This window comes from Rhipicephalus microplus, chromosome 1 (assembly GCF_043290135.1).
Source record: "Rhipicephalus microplus isolate Deutch F79 chromosome 1, USDA_Rmic, whole genome shotgun sequence".
NCBI classification, from domain to species: Eukaryota; Metazoa; Arthropoda; class Arachnida; order Ixodida; family Ixodidae; genus Rhipicephalus; species Rhipicephalus microplus.
In genome coordinates, this window is record NC_134700.1 from 250,916,913 (window position 1) to 250,939,658 (window position 22,746).

General features: G+C 41.2%; 1 protein-coding gene across 2 annotated transcripts in view; it reads right to left on the minus strand.

The window, feature by feature from the left end:
* ash1 (histone-lysine N-methyltransferase ash1) overlaps positions 1–22,746 on the minus strand; it is a 69,027-nt gene that overhangs the window by 17,689 nt on the left and 28,592 nt on the right. The window contains exons 8-20 of one of the 2 annotated variants that reach the window (XM_075893126.1): positions 19,217–19,324; positions 17,857–18,025; positions 16,787–16,835; positions 16,377–16,485; positions 12,696–12,850; positions 10,223–10,421; positions 8,224–8,332; positions 7,227–7,394; positions 5,154–5,338; positions 4,171–4,454; positions 3,520–3,574; positions 2,677–2,809; positions 1,687–1,837 (exon numbers count right to left, since the gene is read on the minus strand). In XM_075893126.1, the coding sequence (XP_075749241.1) occupies positions 1,687–1,837; positions 2,677–2,809; positions 3,520–3,574; positions 4,171–4,454; positions 5,154–5,338; positions 7,227–7,394; positions 8,224–8,332; positions 10,223–10,421; positions 12,696–12,850; positions 16,377–16,485; positions 16,787–16,835; positions 17,857–18,025; positions 19,217–19,324 (1,874 nt within the window). The remainder of the gene's footprint in view (positions 1–1,686; positions 1,838–2,676; positions 2,810–3,519; positions 3,575–4,170; positions 4,455–5,153; positions 5,339–7,226; positions 7,395–8,223; positions 8,333–10,222; positions 10,422–12,695; positions 12,851–16,376; positions 16,486–16,786; positions 16,836–17,856; positions 18,026–19,216; positions 19,325–22,746) is intronic. The other variant, XM_075893132.1, reaches the window with a different exon arrangement.

Below are 22,746 nucleotides of genomic sequence, written 5' to 3' on the forward strand. Positions count from 1 at the left end.
CAACATTGCCTTTACTACGTGGCCGCCGACACCAGTAGCAGCAGAGCGAAAGTGGCGGGAGCCACAGTAGCAACACAGCCATTGAACAATTTTCTGCTATCTGCCATGATTCTGCTTGCTTAGTTCGATTGGGCACCGCTAGATGGCATCACCTGTCCAGCCTAAGCAGATGAAATCCGAACTTTTGAACCATTCACGCCATTCCCCATAGTAACGCCAGGCAGTTGGTTTTTCTACAAATCAAACCGAAACAGACAGGCAGCATTTATATCATCTCTTGACGCTAGGAAAGCTCTTTTTTTATTGTGCCTAATTTGATTACTAGTGATTCATTGTAGGCGGACACTCTCACCTCATCGGGATCATTTTGCGAATGTCCTACTCGTGGCGCATGTCTTCTCGTGCATGTAGCTTAATTTCTTGGTGAGTAAGGCACTGCTGTTGATAATATTGCCGTTTTAGATGTCATACGATTAACTTTCCCTCTGGCATAAATTAAATTGTTATTTGCCTTTAGTGTCCCTTTAATCATTGGCTATGACAGCATTATAAGTGTTTGAAGTCAGGAGAGGAGTCAAACCTTGCCTTACTTTGTAAAGGTTGCTGTTGTTACACACAGTTAATGAATATGCATGTGGTAAGTTGTGGAGACACCACATCAGAACAAGAGACATTTGAAGCTGCTTTGATTGAAAATTGTTGATCCGTCTTGTGCATAAGCGTCACTTGAGTCACTCTTTAAAGCAAGGAAGTGCGCTTCACGAGTAGTCACTTAAGCAGGTTTCCTACTTCTGTTTCTCAAACTTCTATTTCGGTTTTTTTTTTTGTTAACTTGTAGTTTGACCCAGTTTATCTTTTTTCCCAGTTTTATGTAGTCAAATAAGCACCTACGTGCCACGTTACAATCGACTATTATTGTACGTTCATTTGACACAAGTTTGTGCTGTTTCGAGGTATTTCTCCCGCCTGGCTCTGTTGCCTTTTGTTGCTAGTCATCAAGCACCTTGTGCTCAGGCGCACATTGTCTAGCTGCAGCGATGCTTATCAATACTTGTCCAGAATTGTTAGCAGCACTTTGTCTCGTCATTCTCACTTTTTGTCCCATTAATTTCACTTTATATTACCAAATATTTATCACAAACTGGTTCGAATTTCTACTCTTCTCCAAGATTTTTCCAGCATGAATAAACTTGTCGAACACCACACAACAACAAAGCTGAAAGATACAGCCGCACATTAAAAGAATAATTGTTGGGTTTCACATCCCGAAACCATGGTATAATTATGAGGGACACTGCAGTAAAGGGCTCCAGAAATTTGGACAATCTGGTGCTTGTTAACGTGCACCTAAATTTAACTAAACGGGCCTCTGGCATTTCCACTCAATCGAAATGTGGTGGCCGTGGCCAAGATTCCATCCTCCCACCTACGGCTCAGCAGTTTAGGACCATAATTACTAGACCAGCATAGCACGTAAATGAGCATATGTCACAACACTTCAGTTACAACAAGTTGAGAAACCCTGAAAAGGTTGATGCTAACTAATTATTGACAGATCAAAATTTTGAAAACGCATACTAATGCCTCAGCTTCGGTCAAATCAGCTTGAGTCAACTGTCGGCAGCTTTTATTCTAAAAGCTGTTCCTTAGGAAAACAGCAAGCAAGATGACAGAAGTGTCACACACCGTGGTTGGCTGAGTAAGTGCTGAAGTGCGACGGCACCGGCTCCCCAAGAATATCCTCGAGGATGGGAACCACTAGGTACTTGGCTTCTTCGTAACAACGCCTCAGCTTGCCGACAGATGTCATCAGCTCCGTGTTGTCTTTGTGGTACAGCTGCAAAGCAGGTATTTTTGCTCATTACAGTATAAAATGAAGCAGTGATGACGAGACCTATACAAAGCATAGGTTTTACACGAGTTGACAACTGCAGCTGTTTTACAAATGCACACATTTTCCTGCAAGCATAAAAATATCACATAAGCATCTCATAAATACAGACCTTGTGGCAAGGCCCTTACTTGACATGGGTCATTGTAACAGCCTTGCAGTAACTTGCAAGGTGCATTACATCCTTGCATTGGGAGATGCAGAATAGTTCAGATTGTGAAACCCATTTGTGTCCCTTAGAAGAATAAATGAATGAACTTTTTGCCCTACATAAAAAAGAAACACTGACTTGCGCAACTGTTTCACTTTAGTCATGCCAACACCTTAACTCTTGCTAAATAAAATTTACCAGAAGTTGTTAGGCCTGAACAAAATATAAGCCACACTCCAGCTTTAGAATGCAAAAAAAAAAGCAACCAACTCACCTTAACTATACCGAGCAGAAAGGGGCAATTCGTACTGACAAGCATTATCTCAACATTTACAGCAGTTTGAGAAAACAGGCCAATCAGCTTTTATAATGTCATCTTTAGCAAGAAGAACAGCTTTATATTCTTTATTCCTGCAATAGTCACAGTTCTACTTGCAGGAAATGGTAACTAAAAAAAGGCACCCTTCCTCTATGCACGCATACAAAACCATGAGTGCTGCCAGATACTGTATACTCTTTCAATCAATAATGAAAAAAAAAAAAAAACAGTGCATTGCTGCCTTCTTTTGCAGCCAAATTTGGCATTTGGCTAATGCAAATCAGAAAAAAATTTATACAATCTGTAGTAACAAACCTCGGCATTGTCAAAAAGCAGATTAAAATCAGCTGCAAAAGTCTCCAAGTCCTTGTACTCCCCGGTAATGATGTTCTTCTCGATGTTGTTGAGGTCAATGGGTGTGTGAATTTTTTCAAAGTAGCCTGGGCACCTGTTAAAAAATCATACAAATCGGACATTACCATACGTTTTGCTACTTCAAACCAAAAGCAACACATTCACACACCTTTAAAAGCTTCATGTGACACGCAAGCTCAATGTAGTAAGCAGTTTCTCCCTATTTCCTCCTTGTCCTTTATGCATTTATTAGGGTCATGTGAATACTTTAAATTTTGAATACTGATAGAATATTTTTCTTACAGAAGCAAATTCAATTAAAAAAATGCATAGCAGATTTTCTCAAATATTCAGCGACACCTGAATGTAAAGTTAGAAAGGCAAACATATGGACAAATTGAGACACTCAAACAAGGAGCAAATTACAAGTGCTATGCGTTCTAAATTTTGCTTTGAAATGTGGCTGCTACGTGCCCATTCTGAAACCTACTATGGTTAAAATGCAATTATGACAAATGCTCATCCGAGACAGCCTAAAGCCTGAAGCATTCACTGCTGTCACAGTGGCTCATCCAAAGTATCACAAGGGCAGTTTGAGCTTAGGCACAAGAGGCTAGTTTCTATCCACAGCTTAACTTTGCGCTACTGCTCTATTTCCTACATGCAGATTTTCAGTACCTACCTGTCAGCATATGTCCTCAAAATAGACCACAGTTATGTTCACCAAGGTTTATTCTGACTGAATGCACATGGGTACATCTCAAACAAGGTTTGCTTAATCAAAAGTTCACGAAAACAACTCACTTTCGTTTTGATGGCAGGTTAACAAATGGTGTTGAGAGCACCTTGCCATTCTCATCTGAAAACAATGCAAAAATGAGGCAACACATCAAACAGTTGCTTGCTTTAAATTAGAATACAGCTGAACCGAACAATACTCAAGTGCCATTAAAATTTAATTGCTATAGCCTATATCTGCTATAAGACGGGCCACACGTAAAAAAAAGCAATATATGGGAACGACAGACTGCAATGAGAAAACTAAAATATCTGATAAGATATGCCAACAAACATGAGTGACAAGGGTGACAACGCTGGAGATTTTTTGGACAAGCTTGATAATTAGGACACTTTCATGTAACCGCCACAAGTCGCATAGAGCCCATATATGACAATGTCTGAAGCTTGGGATGCTTCAACTCCTACAAGTCTAAAATTTTTAAATGCGAAGCATTTCTTTACATACTGTAAGCACTTTTGATGACTGCATAGTTACTGCATCATTACATTGCGTTCATGACAGCACTGAGAATTGGTCATAGGCGCATCACATTCGTGTGACAGGGTCGCCTGCAAGCAATGCTTTGTACAACGGTGGCCACGCAGTTTTTTGCCTGCAAGTGCATCATTAGCAGGGCAATTTCTGTGATCAATGAAAACACATTTACTCCTTACCTTTGCAGGCCAACACAGAGCTGCAGATATCTCGGAAGACCTGGGCCAGACGTGCTGTGCGCGCCAGCTGTGTGTTCTCCTGTGCACGAGCCAGCTGTCGAGTACGCACAGACCGTGATGTGTTGAGTGCAGTGAACTGGGTTCGAAAGGCCTCTTCTTCCCGCTCCTCCTCCTCTTCCGCCCCAGTGGTGGATGAAGCCACATTTGCACCCAGGCCAGCTGGGTGTACCGACTGCTTCTTCCCTCCGGTTGCTGCTAGCTCAGACCCAGTCCCATGTGACTGCCTGCACACGCGACCACAAGCGAGATTTGCACAATGCTTGTTGGGCACCATTTTGAGAAACATTCTCAAATGATAACTCCGTGCAACCCATCTTTGCAAGGAACATACACAGACCTTCAAGTTGTGTTTGCACAGTCACTGTTTGCACCATCATCGTCAAGCCATCGCAATAATGACACACGTGCACTCTTGTGGCTAATGATCCCCTGAACGATACTATGGGTATTTAATTAACCACTTTTTGAATGACCTTTGACATGCAGTTAGAACATTTTTAACGAAATAGATGGCAGCAGACAAGCCTAATATCATAGCTTTTAATGAATGAGATTTTCCATGCTATTTTCTGTAACATTTCTGCATTACTGCAATGTTATTAAAGCACCATGTCCATAGAATAAGCCATTAAGGCTCTTTTGTGAGAAGAGGGAGAGCCCTCAAGTTATCAACTTATCAGCGTTATACACTAAGCTGCCACTTTGTAGCAATGCCATAGCTAAATTCTATGCTAGTCTTATTATCTACCATTCACGACCAGCTAATCCAGTTGACAACATGGGCAGGCTGTTGCTAGGATTTCTGCCACAGCGCAAAAAGCTTGAGAATGCATTGTCGCTGCAAAAAGCGTTGCAACAAAAGCAGCAGCCCTGGTTCAGTGGCATTGGAACCTTGAAATAATTGACACAATGTAGCCGCTCACCGATCACGTGACGATTTTCTGGCACAAGATCGCTTGGCACGATCATAGTTGCGCAAGAGGAAGCAGCGGTGTTTTTGAACAAAGCAGCGTTGCTGGTGTGAGAGGGGCTTCAGTTGCAGCTGACTCAGCCGGGCTGCCATAGTAGTAGGCTCCGTGACCGTCGTGCAGCCTTCACCTTTGGTGCCCTGTTTAAAAACAAAAGGAAAGCTCATAAGCCGGGTACCTTGCCAGCAGCGTAAATTCATAAATATCACAACAGGAAGATGGGGGCACCCACCCTGCCACGATGGCCTTTCTTTTTTATAAATAAATGTTTTATTTTATATATAAAACTAAATTGATGCTCTCAAAAAAATTAGGGGTGTGTTAATATGTGAATTAGGGGTGTGTGAAGTAGTGTTCGTATTCGATTCAATAACCATATAGTCAAAAAGTTCAAATATTCAAAGTAACTCGAATATTCCAACTTTTGGTAGAAGCGGTTGCATATGTTATTGTAAAGAACTCCAAATCTTTTGCCTTTACGATAAGTGCATCAGCAGTCTACTATGCACTGATTACTACAACTTCGGCGTAAGTATTTTGATGCCAGCACAGAAATACAGTGGAGCGTGATAATAGCTACCAAGAAACGCGCCGGCAAGTCGTGACAAATCTACCAACGATAAACATTTTAATGAATCTAAATCATGAACTGCCTGCTCGGCAGCATGTATGTCTTAGCGCTGTAACCGCTAGTGTAAACATACCGTAAGAATACGCCGTTCTCTGTCGCACCTATATGCACTGAACTGCTTCAATAAAGTGGGTATCGCTCATGGAAATGAAGGCAGCTTGCCGCCGCCGCATTGGCCCGACAGAAGTACTAATCGCACCTTCGCATGGTCCGACGCTGAGCAAGCACGAAGAAAAAATGTTGCGGCGCAAGAGCAAATGCACGTGTAGGCATTTGTCTAAAAGTAGCCATAGAAAAGATGCACTAAAGAAGCTTATTGCCTTACGAATTAACCGCCACCAAAATTTTTAGAATCTGTCCAGTATGAGCGGAGTCACAAAAGTTTGCCACATGCTGTAATTGCATTCTCTCTTCTCGTCCCAACGAAAGCCTTTGAAGCAAAGCAGGGAGAGATGGTATAAGGAAAGAAATTACGTCACGTGTGTGTTCTGACCTTGAGCACTCTTTCTCTCTCTCTCTTTTTTTGTTTGATTTTGCGGCCTTTCAGTGCGATCGCAAATGTACGCATCGACATGTCGTGGCCACCCACAGTGGCCCCAGTAACGACCGAGCCCCCCCCATGCTGAAATCATCTATGGCTAGTACAATGGCTGTGACGAGCGATTTTTGACATTGTGGCGTCATTTGACATTGTCATTTGACATTGTGGCGTCAGAGAAGAGAGCAATTTTTACCTAAATTTGAAAATTTATTGTGAATTCCAGCTTGCGTGCTGCCCTATAATATTTCGCTGGCATGTTCTCAGTAGCCTCAACTACTGATTGGCAGCGTTTGCTTACCATGCTCAAAAAGTGTAGCAGGACCCCTTTAAATTTGATGTCGAGCTTTGCGACAAAGCTAATTTCCCCTCGATAAGTGCTTTCATGGCTTGCACCGCTATACTGCAGAAACCATCTTTACAGGTGGTTACATGCGCTTCAGTATACACCTTTTTGTTCATGTCGAATACTTCAAAATATTCAATAATATAAATTCGAATCAAAGCGAATTCAAGTACTGTACTATTCGTACGCATTCGCACAAGCCTACTGACAACAATGAATAATGCCAGAAGCTATCAACATTGAAAGCAATGGTCATAGAAGTTTGCTGTTACATTTTCTCTATTCAATAGTCTATTTCTTCACTAAATAATGATGGTTTTACATACCAAACATTACATTGTTGTTATGTACCATCATGTCATTGTCCACTTCTAGAGACACTTCAACTGCTTTTTCTCATGAGGACATTTCTACCAGTCCAGTGCAGCAAAAAATTACAATAGTTGTCTCTGCACAAGACCTGGAAAGCATTACAAAATGGTACAGCAGTTTATAGGGAATGACAAGACGTGCCTCTCTCTTTCGGCGCAGCTGGTGACGTGCCCGCTGCTGCTTGCGAACTGAACGACTTGAGGTGCCCTTGGTGCCTTCCTTGGTCTTATCCTTAGCCTGAGGATTGAGCCGCTGGCTTTTGCCTCCAATGAAGCCACGGCACTTGTCACTCCCGCACTTGCACTCTTGCTGCACAGTGAAGGACATGAAACAATAAGACCTCGATGACCACATGAAGTTCCTGAACATGACAAACATCCAGTTTACTAACACCCAGCACCAGTGTGTAAATAAATTGTGCAAAAGTGTGTAAATAAATGTACTCAGTTTTTGTTTTGCCGTGGCTATATTTCGGGTGAAAACATTTTTTCTCACATTTACTATACGCAAAGTACACCTAGGACTCTATGCGGGTATGAACTACACTCAAACCTCGTTACAACAAAATTGCATCTTAGACGAAAATAACTTCCTTATATATGAAAATTTGCTATAAAGGTTTATTCCTAACACCATATCTGTTAAAAGACTACTTTTCATTTCCTTCGTTATAACAGATTTTTTGTTATATCCGGGTTCGTTATATTGTAGTTTGACTGTACATGGGGGTTTTTACAATAGTTCTCAAATATGTCACATTATTTTTTTGCATGAATCACACTGAAATGCAATATTTTCCTTTAATTCCATTCTGTAAAGCAATTAAATGTTCTTTCTTACAATTTGTAGTATGAGTATTTAAGATTAATTGTACCAACGACCTGCTACATCAACCAGCTTGTGTTCCAGAATGTCCCAGTGGTGATACAAATTGCACACTACATTTACCTTAATTTTTCCATTTATAAGGCGCTGTTGTGCCTGATATTGACATTTTAGGCGTTTTCCACAAATGACCTTTCACTCTGACAGAAATGTTATTTGCCTTTAGGGTCCCTTCAAAAGACGTCGCTTCCATTTATGGTTTGAACTTCACTTACCAAAGTAAGGCAATAACTACAAACTTTTAAACTCTTACCTGGCGTTCATTGTTGAAGTTGTGGAAGTTGTAGTCATAGCAGATCTCGGTGTTGCCTGGAATATCCTTGAGGGCGAAAAGGCCAACACGATAGAAGCCATTCACAGACCTGGAAACAGAGAATGTATAATGTTCACTTTCACTGTGCTTTTACATGCCAAAAGCACAATAAGATTGCGAGGCACATCACAGTGGGGGAAAGCTCTAGGTTGATTTCAACCACATGGGGCTGTTTAATGTGCACGCGTGTTCTTTGCATGACAACCCGTCGAAATGTGCCCATCATGGCTAGGAATCTGTGCTCTCAAGCTCAGCAGCAATGAGCCCATCTGAATTTCCGGATTTCACATTTTGCAGCAAACAAAGAATATTATTCAATTAAGAGTGGTGTTTTGGTATGGTGGCTCCTTTAAAGCATCACAGTTTCTTTACTTGTTTCACAATTTCATACCATTTTCGCCATTGATAATGGCAGTACAAAGTTTCTTTGCCACATTCCATTATTCTGGGCACTGGTAACATTGCTGCATGTTTACTTTTAACAGCAGTAGTTGAACCCTTGGCAGCTCCAAGCTTCATCGTTGTAGAGTTCAAACCACAATGCTGAATGTCAGTAACATCATGGCATCTTTTTACAGAATCACCAGTAGAGGTGACTCGCTTAAGGCCCTGCTGCCAACCTGGTTGTGCTAGTGAAATGCCAACATTTACAAATGCCAATGAAAGTAGTTGATGCCTCAAAGAAGTCCACTTGTCAAAACATCTCCTCAACCCTTTCCTCGGATTTCTTATTAATCATAACATCACTCACTTTCCGTTCTTGTTCAGGGTACGACTACTTACTTGAGAACTTCTTTAACTACATACTTCTACCACTACTACAAAACTTTCCAGATGTGCTTGTCCTAAAGCATGGAAGTACATATCCATCACAGGTCGCTGAGTGGCTATGCAGCAAGTACATTTTGTGATTGAGTTCATAACCTACTTAGAGATGAAACTGCAAGTTACATTTGGAGAACAATTCTAAACATAAAAATTTCATATTATTTGTAAAAATGCAGTAGCATGCACTGAAGAGCTCAAAGAAATATAATGGCTATGCACAAAACAGAACAAACTTGTTTTTTTTTTCGTTCAAATCCCACCGACTTTCCAAAACTTAATGCAAAATCAGTATAGCATTTACAATGAAAGTTCATCAATTCGACCCCCATTATTTTGAAAAATCAAATAATTTGGACTTGCTCCCAGTCCCTATTCGCATAAGCAGTGCCTATGGCACCAAACTTTCATTAAATTGGTCACATTTGGCCGCAGTTTGGTTAATGCGCTGACCATGAAGCGCTGCACATCTGTAGCGCAAAGGAGAGACAAGAGCGTTCTCAGGCAACCAACATAAGGCGTCACTGTCCACGTCACTATCTTCATCAGTTAGTGAGCACGGCTTAGTCCACATATGAATGCGGCACTAGGCAGCTTCAATTTCACTTGGTGCAATTTGCGTGCTATATCACAAAACTGAAACATGGCGAAAAGTGTTGAAGCTTTGAGCCAGGCTCGGCACGTTTGTATAAAACATTACTACAGAGCGATGGACAAACTATAAGTTGCCAACTATTTTATTGACAAAGAACTATCGTCGCGTCCATGTGATGGTCGGGTGGTGGTGGCCGTACGTTATATGAGAGAGGCGCAGAGCTCGTTGTGGTAATTAGTAGGTATGTGAGTCTGGTGCCGTAGTTGCATTTAGAACGAAATTGCAGGATGACGAAAATTGGGACTTTTACACTACTTTTATGCAAAATAAGTACAGGAGTTTATATTCATCAAGGGAGTGAACATGTATTAAAGTAACAGAAATTTTCTTAAAAATTTTCCTGACACTTTCAATAATTTGTAACTAGGTTATATCAAGGCAATTTTTCCGGTCTCATGAAATCCAAAATTGATGAGTTTTTACTGCAAATGCTGCCAGCCTGAGGCAGCACTTCCCTACCATTTCTGCATCTCGCAGTTGGGGTCGCAGGCGTGATTGACAAATCGTCCCTCCCCAGCCATGCGATAACCGTCGATGACCATGCCCGAGTCCAGGTTGAGGCAGTAGTGGTGCTCGTCGTTGCGGTAGCGCTCAGCCATCCGGTGCCGAAACTCTTGCTCGCTCACTATTTCTCCCACATATTCGAGGATAAATTCACCTGCACGATGAAACCAAGGGCAACAATTACAGCCATGAGGAATGGCACCTCATCACTGTGCAAGACAACCTAAACCATAATCAAGAAAAAAAAAAAGCACAAAGCTTTCAGTGAAATAGAAAGTGAGCGATGATTGATTGATATGTGGGGTTTAACGTCCCAAAACCACCATACGATTATGAGAGACGCCGTAGTGGAGGGCTCCGGAAATTTCAACCACCTGAGGTTCTTCAACGTGTACCCAAATCTGAGCACACGGGCCTACAACATTTCCGCCTCCATTGGAAATGCCGCCGCCACAGCCCGGATTCGATCCCGTGACCTGCGAGTCAGCAGCCAAATACCTTAGCTACTAGACCACCGCAGCGGGGCATAAAAAGTGACCGAGGTTCATGCTTTGGTTTACACATTCTGCCTGCAGTGTCGACTGCTGAGACAAGAATGCAGGGTTACACTTGTGGCCCTGATGAGTGATTGTTTAAATGATGAAAGTATTGTAGGGAAACAGTGCGAAAGACCAGGACAGTAAAGGCACACAAACAACCACACGTAGCGCTGTTTTTTTTTTTTTTTTTACTGCCCTGGTCCTTCACACTGTTTCCCTAAGATATGTTCAACCAACTAGCCAACAAGTTGACCCTTCAGGCTTAAAGTAGGAGTGTGCGAATAGTAAATTCAAAACGAATTTGAATAGTATATATTATATATTGTATAGAAATATCAGCATATATAAGCTTTACAACATTTTTTTTCAACTCAAACTAGGTATAAGCAAAAATTATTCTTTTCGGTTAAAAAGAAAGTGGAAGCAACTATGAATAGTCGCAAGATTCGTCTTTCCATAGAATGCAAGTGATAACCTGTAAAATACATTACTCTTTAATATTTATTATATTTACACCATGTAAGCCAGTATGACAAGCTTTTAAGCTTAAAAAATATGAATCGAGGAGAGGGTAATATGTCCATCACCTTTTAAAGTGAGGCTTCTTGGCAGTGCAGATTTTCCCTGGGTATGTGTATTCACGGCGTAGCACCCCTTCATTACGGTGAAACCACTTTTACAGGAGGGTTACGTGCAGGCATATTTACATTTGTTCATTTCAAATACCTTCAAATTTCAAATAATTTAAATGCAAATTGAAGCAAATCAGAATATTGTAAATTCGTTTGAACATTCGCTCAAGTCTACATAAAAGGTTACATTCTGATCATAAGCATAGAACCCTCAACACATTTTTCTTAATACATATAGAAACAAAGAAAACCATATATTATACTACCATCTGCAACACACCTACAAAATAACGACTGCAACACTGAACGTTACTTTTTTCTTTCATGGTGGTAGCATCCATGAGACGAAATTATGAAGTCATGGGGGTTGAAGCCTGTGAAAATAAAGTCAGTTTGCTGAAAAAAATTCACCACAATCGATGATACATTGCAGATTGAGCTGCACGACAGCTCATAAATGAAGCAAAGTCAAGCAAGAACAGACTCTGAAGTGAAAAAATGACCTTAAGAATGATTTCAAGCTTGTAGCTGCTAAATAGCACTAGTATGGTTTGTGGCCAAAGATGTTTGCTTTTCAGCTGTTTTCGTACATTAAACTCATTAACCTTAAAAACGTCTTTTTTTATTACTGAGGTATCACTATTTCCTATATATTCTAAAATAACTGTTTGATCACCTTTCCCTGAATTCAGCATAAATGCATACTATTGTACCAAATCACAATTATGCACTCGACAGTTTTTGAGTAGCACATTTTCAAACATGCAAAGTAAGTGTAAATTTTGTTCCTAAAGATAAAAAATTCACTGTTATTGCAATATTAGACAGAATTTAATGAATGTGATGGTGTTAAAAGAGCAGAAAATTTAGAAGAAAGTGCTAAAAGTATTATGGGAATACCCTTTTTTGTCACAGCAAGAATGCCTTCTCAAAATCGTTGCAAATGAATGGGATGTATAGGGCTTACCCTGTGCCTTCATAGTGGTCCTCATGTGCAAGTTATATAAAAAACTGTTATTTAACACTACAAACAGATAATGAACTGTCACTGTAGCACCATACCATTGCAACTATGAAAGTCGGACAATTTCATCCATGTGATAGCTGAAAACTACTGCAGAAGTAGCAAAAAGATTGCACGTCAATATCGGAAAGATCATGTGTGAGCTCCATGGGCATTGTTAAAAAGCCTTGCTGAATTTCTATGATTTGCAAAAGTAAATGTTGATTTGGGAATTAAAGCGAGGTCTCACTTACCGGCCTTGATCGACTCCCGAGTTCGGATTCCCCAACCTCGGTCACGGGTCATGAAGCGCTCCAGACCTGGGCTCCAATCGTGCTTCTGAATCTTCTGGTTCCCACATTGATCGCCACAAGGGCACAGCGTTGGAGAGCACTCCACGTACATCATCCTGTATGCACATAGAGCACAGTTTCATACACTTGTCCTGAATATAATACTTGCAGTGGGTAGTTGCATCGCAGCACGCAATGCTCCCGCATGGAAGCCTCAACATTACAGTTTTTCAGAATCAAATACCATTTTTCAAGTTCCACAGAAAGGATGGATGGATGCGAAACTTTATTTAAAGTTTCGCAACGAAAAAAAAATTCTTTCACTACCCATCCGCAAACCTGCATTTTCCATGCAATAATTCAGACTTACAATGTGGGCAATACACTGCAAGTTGCTTCTATTCTTATGCACACATGTGGATGGCTAACCAGAGCAGTAGCATAAGCAAAATAGATGCAAGTGTAACCATCAGGGCCAGATGAAAGTTGACTAAGAAACAAAGTGTCATCGTGGGCCACATAATGCACAATGAAATCTCATTCAATCTAAAAATTGGGTGGCTCATTTTCTTTTATCCTAACAAGCATATGCATTGTTTAATTGAATCAAACCATTGTTACTGTGATCATATTTGTCTGCAGCCAGATTAATTTGCATGATCCTCGCAGTGTAACAAGCGCGAACACTGCAAATGTGGAAAAATCGGGAAAGTCGTTCCGCTCTATAAACCTGGTAATAAACACTCTTCGAACAATTACCGTCCCATTTCTTTAACTAGTATTCGTTGTAAGATGCTCAAGCATATAATATTTACAAACATAGTAAATTTTTTAGAATCAAATTCATTTTTCACATCAGCACAACATGGCTTCCGTAAAACACATTCATGTGAAACACAGCTAATATCATTCACTCATCACTTACATCAGATCCTTGATAAATCATTCGATGCCGACTGTATTTTTCCAGATTTCTCCCAAGCTTTTGACAAGGTTTGCCATAGACTGCTACTTTACAAACTGCACCAACTAAATGTTAATGGTAACCAACTAATGCGGATTGAATGCTTTCTAACAGATCACAATTTGTTACTGCAAACAGTCATAATTCTTCTTTTCGCGAAGTTTATTCTGGCGTTCCGCAAGGGTCCGTCTTAGGCCCCCTGTTGTTCCTCATTCATATTGATAACCTGTCATCAGTTGTATCATCTAACACTCATCTATTTGCTAACAACTGTGTTATTTTTTGAGAAATTACTAGCTATAATGATATTAATATATTGCAGTCTGACCTTAACGCTATATTAAACTGGTGTGAAAATGACTAATGGACCTAAACATTAAAAAGTGTAAAATCATGCATGTATCAAGAACTTGCACTATTTCTCCTGCTTACTATCTTAATAACATTCCTTTGGGTTCTGTTAACTGTTTTAAAAATCTTGGAATTCACATAACAACTAACCTCAACTGGTCACCTCATGTTGAATACATTATTAACAATGCTAACAGCATGCTTGGCTATTTACGATGTAACTTTTTTAACGCTCCACATGGCTTAAAGCTACAGCTTTGTAAAACACTAATACCCTATATATATATATAGATTACAGACATGTGGGACCCCGCCTATATTAATCTGGGAACTTCCCTTAAACTTGTTCAGAATAAGTCCGTTCATTTTATATTGCCTAATTATAACAGAACCGCGAGCATTTCAACCATGAGAACTTCCCTTGCACTCCCTTCTTTAACATCTCGCAGGAAAGTCTCTCGTTTAACACTATTTCACAAGATATACCATCATCCCATCTTGCATGACTAACTACTACTTTGCCCACAGCACACATTCCGCCCTATTGACCACCACCACAAAATAGGCATCACAACACAAAAACTTTCTTCAATTCATTTTTGCCTCGCACATTAAAGGAGTGGAACAGACTTCCAGGTGACATCATCACTATTAACGATACCAACTTTTTGCGTGATGGATTAGCTGACATTATGTAATAAGTTACTTTTCTTGATAGCTAACATTGAATAATTGTGTTCGGTGTTGTATTACCTAACATGTATTATTATATAGTGTATTAGCAGACATTGTACTTTTAAAGAGATTTCTTTGTATGATCTAACAGTACTCACTGCTTTTTTGTTATTTAAATCTTTTTTTGTAAATAACCCACACCCCTCTGTAATGCCATTTGGCCCTGAGGGTAAAATAAATAAATAAATAAATAAAATGTATTACACAAAGAGTGAGAATGGTGCTCGCAGTCGACCGAAACACTATGGCAATCTGTAACTTTATCTGTGTGATCTTCATAGTAAAAACTCCCAAGCATTTCCCCGAGGGTGAACATGGTTAAGTGCGAATACACGGGGTGATGCTATGAGGGGTATTTATTAAGTCGCACTATTATATTTATTAATCACACTATGGTGCCTTTATGGTGTAATGGTTCCTGGGAATCGCAATTTGATCACACGGGGGAGTTTACGTTAACTCACTGGCGAATGCCAACGGATTTTAACTTTACTCCCCCCTCACGACCCGCTCTCGACGGGAGACTGAGAGAGAAGGCGGGCGCGCGAGAGAGAGAGGTGCGCGCGCAGCTGCAGCGAGCGAGGAGAGCGGAGGAGCAAGCGAAGGGGGAGGGGGTATAAGGAGCGTTACTGACACCGATATCTGCGTCGCATCCGTGGCTTATTCGATAGAGCGTCACGCTGCGGCCCGCCAAGTCCTCTTTCTTTTAAAGATAGAGAGAAGACTGCGGACGCCGCCGACGGCGGTGGATGGTTTGGGGTCGCTTATAAAGTGTATTCACACTTAAAACAATATGGCAATCTGTAACCTTATCTGTGTGAACTTCATGGTAACGACAGGAAAGCCAGAATGTTTCGTGCCTATTAACGCTAACCACAGCATGTGACACTGGGTTAGCCCTGGGTCTTCATGAAGGTGTGGTAGCCATCCGCAATTACATTGCTGGCAAACATGGCTGCAATTCTAGCAGCAAACTTGTCTGAATTTTACTCAGCGTGCATAACTTATGTGAGCACTATCCGTGATCATATCAATAGCAACCGCAGTCTCTTCTCCAGAGGCTGCAGCAAGCAGCAGTTCTGTGCCTACCGAGTGCCTTCAGAAAATGCATAGCAGCTAAGCTACCCATGATTGTGCATTAGTGAGTCAGTGCTTCGTAGCTCCTCTTACATTCTATGCACGTAAGCTGCACACAATTCTTTAGAAAAGCATGAACGCTGTAATCATCCCTAGTAGTCAAGTTTTCGACCACAGCTAATTAGAGCTTTGTTACAACTTGTGTGCACAGGCCTAGCGGATGCTTTCAGAACTGAGGGGGACACAGCCCATTAGCATCCATGGTTTCGCCCACAGCAAGTGTAATAAGCAAACAAACCTTCGGTTATAGGAATTACGATTGCATACTATGGCGCTTAAAAAAAATCCACGGAGTCGCAGACATAGCAGCTTGTATAAGCCTTCTGCTGTTGGTCGGAAAAGAGCATAAGGCAGGAAGTAAGCTTTTGTAAAAGCTTTTGCAAGCACCAAGTAGTATCTGTAACCACTGTATATTGGTGATTGAATTGGAAATGTAATATACAGCGTCACATTACCTGTTCAGGCAGTCTGCACCACAGCCCTTGTCCACTTTGGTCTTCGGTCGGCTACAGTTACAGCTCTGGACTTCATATTTGGACACCGGTTTAACGTCAACGTACACATCTGTGCGAGCAAGTGAAAAAAATTGGTAGCTCAAGTACAGCGACATTCACTAATACTATAACTTACGATGATTATCAAAATGTTGCAAAAAAGATCCTAGATTGTTCAAAAAGTGGAGCTCACTTCAAATACTTACATGTGCTTTTCTATGCACACAAAAAAGTCCAAAGAACCATTATTTTATGGTCATTGATCCTTCATATTTAAACCAAAAAAAACTACAAAAATGCACGCGACGCATTTTAGAGAGTGACACATGCAAAAGCGATGCATGTAAAGTAATGCCCATAAAAACACTTACTTGATTTAATCCGTTTGTAGTTGTTGACTGGATCGTAGCTATAAAGAAGCTGCAATGAAAAATGTGTACCAATGAAAGATTACGAAAAACCAGAAAAAGAAAGATACTTGTGTCACAATTTCAATATATAGAATCAATTTTAACTCATGCACTGCAGGAATTTTACATGGAGGGTCTCCTGTAAGACTTTTTAAAATGGTCACAAAGCACACTAAATATTAAGGGACACTTGTCCACGTTTCATGGTAGAAAACAGTGCAAAAAACAAGATAGACACAGCGCTTGTTCTCTTCTCTTTTTCCTCTGTGTCAGTCTTGTTTTCCGTGCCGTTTGCTACAATGGATCTACACCCAGCTATCCACACTTGTTAAGATGTCTTTTCACAACAAAAAACTTCCGGCGCATGTTGTATCATCACAAGAATACAAGCAGTAAAATTTATAGAACACTGTAAACAAGACTGCCGATAGCTTAAGTTGACCACACTGCCTTCTTTGTTTGTATACGTATTTTACCATTAGCCCTGAGAGCATGCATTATGATGAAGCTGTCAAGTACATAAGGCTCACCCCGCTATGAAGTGCTTGAAAGAGTGTTTTGTTCATAATCGTCATGGTCCCAAAGTGTTTTCAATGTGTTTATACCAATTTACTAGCATTTCACAAACCATGATAGCGTGACTACTAGCTGCAGCTTTATTGATGAGTTTGTGTTCTTTATGCTAATACTAGCATGCAGCGATGAAGCGCACATTACAGCTAGCATCCCTTTGATTATGTTTGTGTAATCTTGGGAGCGTTTGCCAGTGCGAGCGGCACTGGCCAGCACTTCTAGAATAACACGTATGTAAATACTCAATAAACCGTATGGATATTTCGCAGAGAGTGTGCCACAAATTCACACATTCGGTTGGCCTCAAACATAGATCTGATGACACATGAAGTTCTTTACAATGAAAAAAATAGGTGTCTTTATTAGCATTAATGAAAAATTATGGCAAAGAGTTTTCGAAATGAACTTCAGGGCTTCAAGCGAGCCACAGCTGGGTGAAAAGCGTTGTGTACACTGACCTGCTTGTTCTTGTGCAGCCACCAAATGTCGTAAGAAAGCTGGAAGTCGGCTCGCTTCTGGCGCAGGTACTTGCCAGCGTGGATGGGCGATGGCATTAGGCCCACACACCTCTCCTCCTCCATAGGCACCGTGTGGCCACCTTCTTCTTCTTCCTCCGTGTTAGTTTCACTGAACAAGAAAAGTCTCTCAGAAAATGCATCACTCATCATGCAGTATCACTCTGCCTCACGAAGAGTAGCAGAGAGGGGCAAGAATTCACACGCTGCATAGCAGCCCTCATTGAAATTGAATGTGCAGAGGTGTGCAAATACTCAAAAGTTTTGAATAACGAACCGAATAGGGCATATTACGAGTACCCAATATGTACTTTTCGAATATCTTTCATATAATAAACGCCAATAAAAAAAACTTCAAAGGAACAAGACTTTGAAACAGAGTGAGGTAACGTTTCTTCTTTCATTCATCTTATTACCTGGGTACATGTAGGCCAAGACCTTACTGGGCCATCAACTCTAAATTGACTACAAGAAGAAGGCACTTCTGCTTTACACCAGCGTTGTCGAAGCGACAGTCATCAATCCACTATCTCCAGAATGATATTCATGATGTTATTGACTCATGGATTTTGTTCAATATTGCCCGAGACAATATTTTGGATCAGCTTCATTGAAAGGGTGTTGACAAAGTCCACCAGCGTGACATCAGAAATGTCGCTCTTTTTGCATATTGAAAATTGCTGGCCAGTTTCAAACATTGCCAAGTAAATCATAAAACCATGGTGCTCCTTCACTGCCTTGGGCCCTGACTGGCCTCATCACATATGCTAACATGCAATAGACAACAATGAAAGTTGGCATCTGGCATGGCAAACCAGATCCATATCTCTACGCAGAAGACAAGCGGTCCCTTAGGCTTGGTCGTGGAGATCAGAAGACTGCAAGCGGCCTATTTTTCGCTCCCTTGTACACCGAACAGCCATATTACACATCTTAGTACATAAAAAAAAACAAGATAGCATGTGGCATTGCAACCAAGATCCATATCTTCACGCCACAAACAAGCGGCCACATAGGCTTGGCATCAGATATTGAGTGGCAACAAGCAATTTCGGAAGTTAGATCATGCGTGATTCCTTTACACTGTCTGTGACATGGTAGCACATGCTGAAGGCCTCACCACAAATATATCAAAGGCAACAAAAAAAGTGCCATGTAAAGTGCAGCAGTTGATGAACTATCGAAGAAATCTGGAAGCACAGATGCTAGTTTATGCATGGGCGTCCCACACACACATCCTGAGCCTAGCCAGAGATGGCAAAGTCCCTTGAGAGAAAGAGTGTAATTCTTATGAAAGCAGTACCAGAGAGGCTCTGTTTTGATGGTGGCGGCCACCATTTCCTCTGGGGGCACAGTGGAGGTGGTGGTTAGGTGGAAGCCGTCGGGTGAGGGTGCCCAACACAGTACAGCACTGAGGGCAGCACACACAGCACCCAAGCAGCAGCAGCAGCGGTGGCATCAGCAGTAATGATAAAAGGGAGAGGACAGGAGGAAGAGAAAGCAGAGCGTAGTGACAGGGTGCAGGGGCAAGACAAATGCAGAATTGAAGCCCTCATGGGAACAAACGACTTTTTATCATGAGCCCTACCCTGTCTATTCGCAATTAGGTCAAAGTTGAACTTATTTAACTGCATCGTGCAAAGCTCTATGCCAGCCTTTGACTGAACATGATACTGCATTTTACTGTGTTTTGCTGCGTTTCAATGTATCTGCCAAGTAATTATTACAATCAACAGGAGAAATACACCACCACTGCAGTACATACAAGAAAATGCCACCTGATTAGAAAGTCTATCTCATAAATCATGCACTTCTGTTAACACACAATATCTACATCAACAAGGTGGCACTGTCCATTTTGTTGAGGTAGGATTAATTATTGAATGCAGGCACACTCAAGAATAGGGTGATCAGACCGTAGCCGTGTGGCAGTTTTACATGTTATAAAAAACTACTGCAACACAGCAGATGTCCAGAGAACGTGCAGAAAAGCAGTGCAATGAGACCTTGCATCGTGAGTTAGTTATGATAGTTTGCAAAACTTCAAACAGTCAAGACACACCTAAAGCATACACTGAACAAGTAGTAGACATTAGAATTCTTGCAGGGGACATATCCTTGCTGAGATGCAAAGACAACAATTTAATTATAAAGTCTCAGTTGATTGTACCAGCTTGTCCCTTGCATGATGAATGCACTTCACTTTTGTGACTACTATTTATTTTAAAATAATGTGCAGACTAAAACTTTGTTAAAAAAACCTTGAAAGAGATTTTGCAACTATTAAAAACACTGGTCCAAGGCACACATGATAAACGAATGCCCCTGAGCTCGCTAATCTTCATCCAAACACTCAAGCAAATAGCTTGCAGAGATTTTTCCTAAATGCCGTGTCACCTTCTGCAAATAATAACAGTGTGCTTGGATAGTCCTCAAACTGATAGTTTATTGGCTCAATCGTCAAGCAGGAGCTGCTACATAGGTCATTTGAAAGGCTGTGGAGTCATAGTCTACCGAGTCGACAAAGCACCCTACAACTCTATCGAAACTTAAATGGTCACTAAGCGACGGGAACCAAAACAGTGCGAACATGCCCTCTCATTCACAGTGTGCTCGTACTGACAATTGGGAAAATAAATTTAACCAGTATGCTTTAAAAACAGCATATTTGAATGTTATGAATTAGTGAATGAAGTATTTTCGCCACTTGAAATGTGCGAACTTCAGATACTCTCGGTAACAGTGATGTGCATGATGTCTTTCCGTATATTTCTCACATTTCACTGCTCAACAACTTAAAACAAAATACCTATTCAAAGCCATGCATAAAAAATTTATTAACATTTTAAAACACAAACAACACACATTCGTGCTTTTAAGAAGTTTTGTATAGTCCAACTTTTGGTGACATGAATACGAAAATAACAATTTGTAGCTCCCAACAATTTTTTTGCAAGGAACTCCAGAACCACTGAATGGCTGTTCAAAACTACCACGTAGCAGCGCCACAACTCTAGAATGTCGATGTAGTTGTGGCGCTTCGCTGGCCATTGAATTGATGGCTTTCAAAAGTGTCATGTGACACAGGTATGACAACTCTAGAAAGTTGATGTAGTTGTGGCGCTTCGCTGGCCATTGAATTGATGGCCTTTCAAAAGTGTCATGCGCCACAGGTATGCCATTTAGCCAACTCATAGTCATACTAGCCCAAGCACAGTCAAGAAAAATCAGCATGATCTGCATTGAAAAAGATCTCCTTAAAGAATTTGATCAACAAGTTCAAGGCTCCCTTCGTTCATAAAATTGTTTAAGATGACTTATTGGCACCTAGTAGGCACCCTACACTGATGCCATAAATTAAGGTGTTGGCAGACGAATCATCTGAATGAGATGCTTTATGGGTCTCGTCACTACTAGTCCACTGCAGGACAGGTCTTTTCAAATTAGGTTCTGTGGAAAGTGGTGGTTCCATTAAAGGTGTTTTTGGGTTCAGCGAGCAGTCAGAAGAAATGCAACCTAATCCTGCTCTACTACCTTTAACACACATCTTATTGCTTTTGATGAGAAAATCTCCACCGAATTTTTTATTTAACAAAGCCATTGCATGCCACATCTGCACATAGCACAGCCAGAGACCTACGAAGCAGCTGCATTAGGATTTGCCATCATAATGCGCACTCTGAAATGCGAGCAATTTGTGGACCCACAGAGGCCACTCATTCTGTGCTTTCAATTCTTGCTCACGAGAGTAGTGTGAGACACATGCTCAACAATCAAACCAGAAAAGCCGTATGTCTGCCTGGTCATGAACTCTTGTTATCAGGATTAGGTTGCATAGGAGCACACAAGCCTGCAGCATTTTCACCTCCTTCAAAAATGCAGCCGCCGCAGCCGGGATTTGATCCCGCGACCTGCCAGTCACACCAATTCACCAGTGATGACTAGATGCATTATCGATAAGGCCCCACCCCTCGACATTACCCAGTCGGAAAAAGTGGGGAGGTTCACTGGAGCTCTGTAGAAGCTGTTGGATTTCCTCAAAATGGTTGATTGGGCGAGTTGGTGATTCATAATGGTTTGAAATGTTAGCGCGATTTGTAGACAGAGACAGGAAAGACACAGACAAGCACTTGTCAGTGTCTTTCCTGTCCTTGTCCACGTATTGCGCTCCTATTTCTCTACACAACCATTACCTCAAAGCCAGAAAGTTTCAGTACCCCAGGCATAGGATAACCGCAGCAAGCAATGGCTGTTCAATTGGGAACTCCTCTGAATATGCCAACATTGTCAGTGGGGCTTTGATAGTGAGAGCCTCTAACAAGGATTTTAGCTTTTCAACAGCCTTTCCCAAAGCCAAATTATCAGAATAGCACTAATCAGGCCACCAGAATACCTATAATATGTTGACTAGGTATATTTATGGCACCTGAATTTCCAGTCACGTGAGCACGTAGAACAGACAACCAGTGCTCAGCAAGAGCAACATAATGGCTGCCAACAGATAGGAAATTCTGGCGACGAGTGCAATGAGTCAGATGGAGCAACCAAATTCAGAGGTCCACAGTAAACCATCGAAACAAGCTCACACGAGGTAGGGCAAGTTGAGGATAATTGGAAGAGACACTTATGCTGTAGTGGACAGAGCAACGGCTGAGAATGATGATGACGATGGATTTATCACCACAGAGGACACATGAAAGCAATTGGGACGAGAGATTTTGTTTACTGATTGCATGGTTTTACTATGTGCGAATTCATCAGGTGTGACTGCACAGTTCCACCACTTCGTACTGCTCTTCAGTTTACTCCCTGTACTTCACTCATTGATTTTTT